The sequence below is a fragment of the Propithecus coquereli genome, unplaced genomic scaffold, assembly GCF_000956105.1.
Source record: "Propithecus coquereli isolate 6110/MARCELLA unplaced genomic scaffold, Pcoq_1.0 Scaffold221, whole genome shotgun sequence".
NCBI lineage: Eukaryota > Metazoa > Chordata > Mammalia > Primates > Indriidae > Propithecus > Propithecus coquereli.
This window is the reverse complement of record NW_012147301.1, coordinates 2,584,394-2,591,724: the sequence shown is the minus strand read 5'-3', so window position 1 is coordinate 2,591,724 and position 7,331 is coordinate 2,584,394. Positions and strand designations below refer to the sequence as shown.

The 7,331-nt window shown below is 36.7% G+C and overlaps 1 protein-coding gene across 1 annotated transcript in view; it reads right to left on the bottom strand.

Moving 5' to 3' along the window:
• Positions 1-523: 523 nt before the first annotated feature.
• Positions 524-7,331, bottom strand: part of MTFMT (mitochondrial methionyl-tRNA formyltransferase) — a 19,157-nt gene continuing 12,349 nt past the window's right edge. The window contains 5 exon segments of the mRNA XM_012644827.1: positions 524-639; positions 641-774; positions 2,086-2,168; positions 3,026-3,104; positions 3,195-3,201. Coding sequence (XP_012500281.1) covers positions 585-639; positions 641-774; positions 2,086-2,168; positions 3,026-3,104; positions 3,195-3,201 — 358 coding nt within the window. The 3' untranslated portion in view covers positions 524-584.

Sequence of the window (7,331 nt, the reverse complement as noted above, 5' to 3'; positions counted from 1 at the left end):
CAGAAGTGCTCGACTCTTCTGGAGACAGAGAAAATGAGTTTGTACAGACCAGATGCTCGATAACATTTACTGCACAAATAAGTTGAAAACTGTTAGCATATTCCTTCTTCAAGAAAACTTAGATGTAAAATGTGAATTTACAGTACAGACAGCTGGTAGAGAAATTTAAAAAGCTGACTTCTTATTGAAAATCAGAAATGCAGATCAAATACTCCTAAGATAACAGTCAATACGGACATGTGATTTTAAAAATTCAATATATGTACCATTTTTTAGAAAAAAACCTCTTTTCAGCATATGTACACATACCAGTTCGTTGTTCTTGCTCTTAGGCAAAGATATAATCTCCTTAAGCTTGATATTATAAATATAAATTTTATTTTCTAAACTTCTTTTGTTATTCAAGTAGAAAAAGCTGTTTTTAACCACTGTTACACAAAAAACAGAAAGTGAGGCAATCCATCTTCTAGACAATAATCTTCTCTTGCTCCAACAATGTCATCTTCTTTGAAAGTCAAGATAATTCCTTGTAAATAAGGCTTTTAATAAATTACAAATATGTAATAGGTCCATCTTCTTCCTAACTACTTAATGCACTGTTGCATAGCAACAATTTTTTTTTTCTGCTTCTTTTTTGATGAGAGTCTGAAATCTGCATTGGCTTGGTTGAGCTTGGGAATTTTTTTGGTACCAGGGGTGCAAATATCCATTGTAGAAATCAGTAGCTGTTAGTGTTTTCTTAAGCATCACTGATCGAACACCAATCCAGCCATCCTTAAGGGCAAAAGACAAACAGTGAATAGGAAGTGATGGCAAAACTGAAAAACTAAGTAAATTTTAGTTTATAAAATTTTTACATGGAAACAAACAAACAAACCGATAAATCTTCACTAAATGCCTAGCTGTAAACAGCACTGTACTAGGTAACATATACAATTCCTTGACTCCAAAAGTTTATTACCAAGGAGAGGTAACAAATGCACAGACCTGCATAATCCTATTTAAACAAAAAGGGAGCAGAGTAAAAAGGTATGTTATATGTGCATGGTGCTTTATAGTTTTCAGAGTATGTCCATATATCTTACTGTGACTGGTCATCAAAACGTAACAAATCTAAAAGATAGGCGGATCCAATATCATGCCCAGTTTAGTTCAGTTTTGAGACGAGGTCTTGTAATGTTGCCCAGGTGGGACTTGAACTCCTGGGCTCCTCCTGCCTCAGCCTCCTGAGGGGACCACAGGTGGGAGACACCCCATCCAGCTATCATCCTCATTTTAGAAGAGGAAACTGATGCCCAGAGAGGGTGGGTGATTTGTCTGAGCTAACACAACTGATAAGACTCAAATTCACATGTTCCGACAACCCCAGCTTCTTTCTATGAGAGCAAGCTGCAGATGTGCAATCCATATGTACAGACCCAGACAAGGACGGCAAGACATATGAACCCAACACTGTTCCAGAATAAATTGGCGAGAGATGAAGAAAGGTCGATGGAGGAAAATTCTGTATCTATAGTCTGTGTAGGTCAGATCAATCTATCACACATTTTAAACAATGCTTCTTGAGCATGAAGCATCTCAGCTAAACACCACATGATAGAAAATACCCAGAAAATGGAAGGAATGTGAAACACTTCTCGGAACACACCATGGTCTTATAAAACAATACTAATTGCAAAGTCATTTTAAATAGTTCAGAAATCTCTTAATTACTGTTGAGCAGTAAAAGAAAGTAGGATACGTGCCCTGCAGTAGTTCAGCCAAATACTTCAATATGACTATGTTTATGTTATACCAAGCATAGGAGCTTGCTAATTACATTAGATTACTGAAAATACATAAGTTTTCTTTTAAGAAAGCACTCAAGTTACTGAATTTTCTTTCACTGATTAATAATAATGCCTTGGAAAAACTTCATCACTTTAAAAAAATTATGCTAAAGGTTATACTATTTCTTCAGAAAATTAAACTGCCTATTGGCCCCATCTGATGGACAGGAAGTTAAGTGAACTAAAAACAATAAATTATACAAACTATAAACTCAGTAAAACAAGTATGATAATTTGAAACTAAAGCAAAATGTACCTTGCAATAAACCAGCAGGATCTGTGACTGCTTGTGGTATATTACTGATCCTGGAATAACAGCCTGTCTTGTTAACATTGGATCTGAAGAATGGAGGAAAAAAAAAAGATGTGAGAGAGAAATAAATTATGCAACTTCATGGTACTTCTCAAAAACCAAAAAAGCAGTACTAACATCGGGAGGCACTACTAATATTGGAGAGGACGCATCTTGCTGGTGCTCTGACTTTGTGATCCAAAACTGATGATGAAGCCATAGTGCTCTGTGTACATCGCCAACCCAAAGGAAAACTTTCCACACACACAAGAAGCTACAGTTCCTTTACCTAGTCTCCCAGTGATCACCTAAAATGCTGAATCTAGAAGTTTTGTGTTATTCTTCTGGGGAAATAACTACTAACCAGTGGAGAGATACACAGGATGCTCAGGATTTAAGTGGGCCCTTTCATCCCTGCCCAAACAAGTCCTAATTTCTAGGTTCCTAGGAAACTCCAGCTACCTCTAGACTAGGTCAGCTCCCTCTTGGGCTCACATTCCTTCTGTCTACCATATTGGGAGGGCACTGATGAGCCTTAGAGTGGACCTGTGACATGAATGCTGTAAGCTGGCCTAGATTCTCACTAAGCTGCCCAGATATTTCCATTATGATATTCACTAGAATAAAGTTAACCAAGTCATTGGAAATCACAGAGCTTAAAATGGGATAGGAACACTGCTCTGCCTACTTCCCAGGTTCTTGTAATGATTAAATGAGAAAATATAGGTGAACGGACACTGCAAAGAGTAAGACAATAAGTGAAAGTAAAGTATTATCATTATTGAATTGAAACAGGCTCAAAGAATCCTTCTTTTTAGTAAATATGACCTATGGTAAAACAGACACATTTTCAAATAGACTATAGCGAAAACATTTTCGAAGTCAGCTATTTAAAAGTTAGTACCAGTAAGGACTGGGCTGTTAACTTCTACCAAATCCAGAAGTTTAATGGTATTCTCCATCCAGAGCGTCTGCAATGGAATCTGCAAATAACATTAAAGAAGGTATGATAAAGGAATACACCCAACCCCCAAACCCTTTTCAACTACTACTTCGTGTTAATCTAGTCTGACTTTTCCCCTAATTAGAGGAATTGGGAACTCAGTCACTAACTTTTATGGAACATAACATAAACATGACCTTTTATCATCAGTCTTTCCAGGATTTATAAGATCTTAAACATTACAGCACTTGTGTTAAAAAAATTTTAGAAAGTGATAGTATTTTGCATTCCCATCCCCAGAGGTAACCACTGTCAATAGTTTGATGTGTATTTCCCTGTATTTTTTTCTACAAATATTATTATAAAAATTTAGAATATATTGTTTTACAAAGAACTTTTGTTACTTGACCATAAGCCAGGGACAACTTTTCATCAGTACACACCTACTTCACTCTGTATCTGCTGCACAGTATCAAAAAATCATAATTTATGCAACTAATACCTTTATGATGGATATTCCAGTTATTTTCAATTTCTTGCTATTATATCATTATAAAATATGGTAATAAACAGCTTTGTAGATATGTCTTTGAGCACTTATATATTTTTGGAAAATAGTTTTGGGTTTTTTTTTAAGTGGAATGCTTGGGATAAAGAGCATCATTTTATTAATAAGTTGCCTTGATTAGTGAAAAAAAAAGATAATTTATTACTGTTTTTGTTTTGTTTTGTTTTGTTTTTGTTTTTGAGACAGAGTCTTGCTCTGTTGCCCAAGCTAGAGTGCCGTGGTGTCAGACTAGCTCACAGCAACCTCCAACTCCTGGGCTCAAGCAATCCTTCTGCCTCAGCCTCCAGAGTAGTTGGGATTACAGGCATGCATGCCTGGCTAATTTTTCCTATTTTCAGTAGAGACAGGGGTCTCACTCTTGCTCAGGCTGGTCTTGAACTCCTGAGCTCAAGTGATCCTCACGCCTCAGCCTCCCAGAGAGCTAGGATTACAGGCGTGAGCCACCGTGCCCGGCCTATAGCTGTTTATTATTAGCGAGGCTGAGGAGCTTTCCATGTATTTACTTGTACTTTTTATTTATTTCTCTGTCGACTGCCTATTTCTGCCCTTTTGCCCACATTTTTAAAAACTGGAATGTTCATCTTATTAATTTGCAAAAATATTTTCTATATTTAGGAAATCAGCCTTTTAACTCTTGTGTTATAAATATTCTCCCCACTTTGTTGACTTTTAATCTTGGGGACAGTCATTTTTTTTCATCAGTTAAGTATTTAATTTTTATAGAGTTAATATTTATCAGTCTTTTTTCTCATGACTTCAGTGGTTTGTGTCATACTTAAAAAGGCCTATTCCATACTTAAAGATTATTAAATATTGTAAAATTATTCAAATGTGCTTTTTTCCAGTCCTTGTGGTTTCGTTTTTTACATTTAAATCCTTGATCCATCTAGATCTTACTTTTTAAAATTATGGTAAAAAATACATAACGCAATCTACCCTATTATCAAATTTCAAAGTGTACAGTATTACTAACTATATGTGCATTGTTGTACAGCAGTTATTTTGATTTTGAAAGGTAGGACTTGAGGGTCTCCCCTCCCCCATGGTTAGCCAGTCATCCCAGTGCTATTTACTGGGTAACCCATCTCACCCCTCCTCCCAGTGTGAAATGCCACTTTTATCACATAACACATTTCCAATATACTTAAGATCCTAGAACTTGATTTAAATAGGTTAATAAAAATTAACATAGAACTTGATTTAAATAGGTTAATAAAAGTTAACATACACCAGGAAATAAGTTCTCTCAAATTTATGAATTAAATACATTTATTTTCACACTATAGCTCATTCTTCCATTTCATAGATAGAGAAAGTGAGGCTGAGAAAAATGCGGCTATTTTCCCAAGTCTGGACACAGCTAGTTAGTGGCAGAGCCAGGGTCAGATTCTGTTTTCTGATTCTCAGCTCAGTGCTCTTTTTATGACATCATTTAAAGAGGACATTTAACTTTCAGAAGAGTTAGGTTATTGTAATAATTTGAACATTAAATCAAAGAATTAAATAAATTTGAAGAAAAAGTTCATAGGTACTCATAACCTTATATATGTTGTATTTTGGGACAATATCCTCTTTTATATCTTGCAGGCTCATTTTTCTTTCACCTGCTGTCACAAGTTATGAAACAATTTTCACGTGCGTAATTTTTTTCTTTCAAAGAACTGAAAATATTTTTGAAACATGATACTGACTAAAAAAGATTCATATTTATTGAGAATAATAAACATGCTGGGTACACGCTCAAAATACACAATTCTTGGTCTTGAGGAAAGCTCACCTATCAGAACATTACAGAAAAGAAAGGGATGGTAAGAATATAATCATTTCAGTGTCAACCATCATTACTGTCAAAATAATATGTTTTCATAGATTTAGATTCATATAGTTTATTTCCTTTGATCTTGACAGTTGTGTACATGGTTATTAAGCCCATCTTAGAGTTAAAAAAGCAGAAGCTCAGAGAAGGTAAGGGCCTTGCTTTTGTTTAATAAAGGGCAGCTCTAGGAATCAAACCTCACCTTCTGGCTCCAAGATAAGTACTTGGTCTTTTATAGCACAAAGCTTTTCTCCATTGCAGAAGATAAGGATCATTATGCAGCAAGTCAGAGATGCTAAGAGATTTCAAGCTACTGGCCTAAATTGCATCTCAGGAATTTGTCTACTTGGTATCTCCGTATGGATGTCTTCTAAGTATCTCAAACTTAACATGGCCAAAACAGAACTATTTATTTCTCTCCCCAAATCTGTTCCTCCCTAGATATCCTCATCTCAATTAAATGGTACCACTATTCACCCAGTTGCTCAAGCCAAAAATCTATGAATGATCCTAATTTCTCTTTCCTTAAGTTACCCATATTCCATCAGCAAATCCCATTGACTCCAATTCCAAAGCACAGCCTCGGTTCCATTTCTTTTTGTTTTTTAGAGACAGGATCTTGCTATGTTGCCCAGGCTAGCCTTGACCTCCTGAACTCAAGTGATCCCCCCACCTCAGCCTCCTAAGAAGCTGGGACTACAGGCTTGTGCTACCACGCCCCATGTGGATGTCCACTTCTTTCCATTCACTATTATCATTGCCCAAATTGCCATCATCTGTCACCTGGGCTATAGTTCCAGCTTCTTGCATGACTGCCGGTCCATTCTCTACCAGCAGCCAGAGTGACTTTTTAAGAACATATACACCTAATCCCATCACTTCCCGCTCAAGCCCTCCAATGACTTCTCACTACACGTCAATCCTATTCAATCTTGCCTCTGACCTCATCTTTTGCTACTCTCCACCTTGCTGGCTATGCTCCAGCCACAGCAGCCTCATTTCTGTCCCTCAAACATGTCTAGCTCTTTTCCACCTTGGGTCTTTTATTTTATTTTTGACAGTTTTATTGAGATACCATTTACATACCATAAAATTCGCCCTTTTACAGTGTACAATTCAGTGGTTCTTAGTAGACTCACAGAGTTGTTCAACCAATACCACTAATTTTTTTCTTGCCTAATTTTAGAACATTTTCATCACCCTCTTCCCCCAAAAAACCCATTACCAGAAAGTCTCCATTACTTTCTCTCCCCAGTCTATGGATTTGCCTGTTCTGGACATTTCACATACATGGAATTATATAATATGTGGCCTTTTGACTGCCTTCTTTCACTTAGCTTAGTGTTTTCAAGACTCATCCATGTTGTACCATGTGATTATGATTATGGCTGAGTAATATTCTATTGTATGGATATACCACATTTTATTTATCCATTATCAGTTGATGGACATTTGGGGCGTTCTATTTTTTGGCTGTTCTTAATAATGCTGCTATGAACATCTGGGTACAAAATTTTTGTGTGGACATGTTTTGCAATTCTCTTCAGTATAAACCTAGGAGTGGAAATGCTGGGTCATGTGGTAATTCTGTGTTTAACTTTTTGAGGAACTGCTGAACTGTTTTCCACAGTGGTTGCACCATTTTACATATCCATAAATACATGGGTTTATTTCTAGACTCTTAATTATACTGCATTGCACTATAGCCAGTATCACGCTATTTTGATTACTGTAGCTTTGCACTAAGTTTTTTTTTTTGAGACAGAGTCTCACTCTGTTGCCCTGGCTAGAGTGCCGTGGCGTCAGCCTAGCTCACAGCAACCTCAAACTCCTGGGCTCAAGCGATCCTACTGCTTCAGCCTCCTGAGTAGCTGGGCCTACAG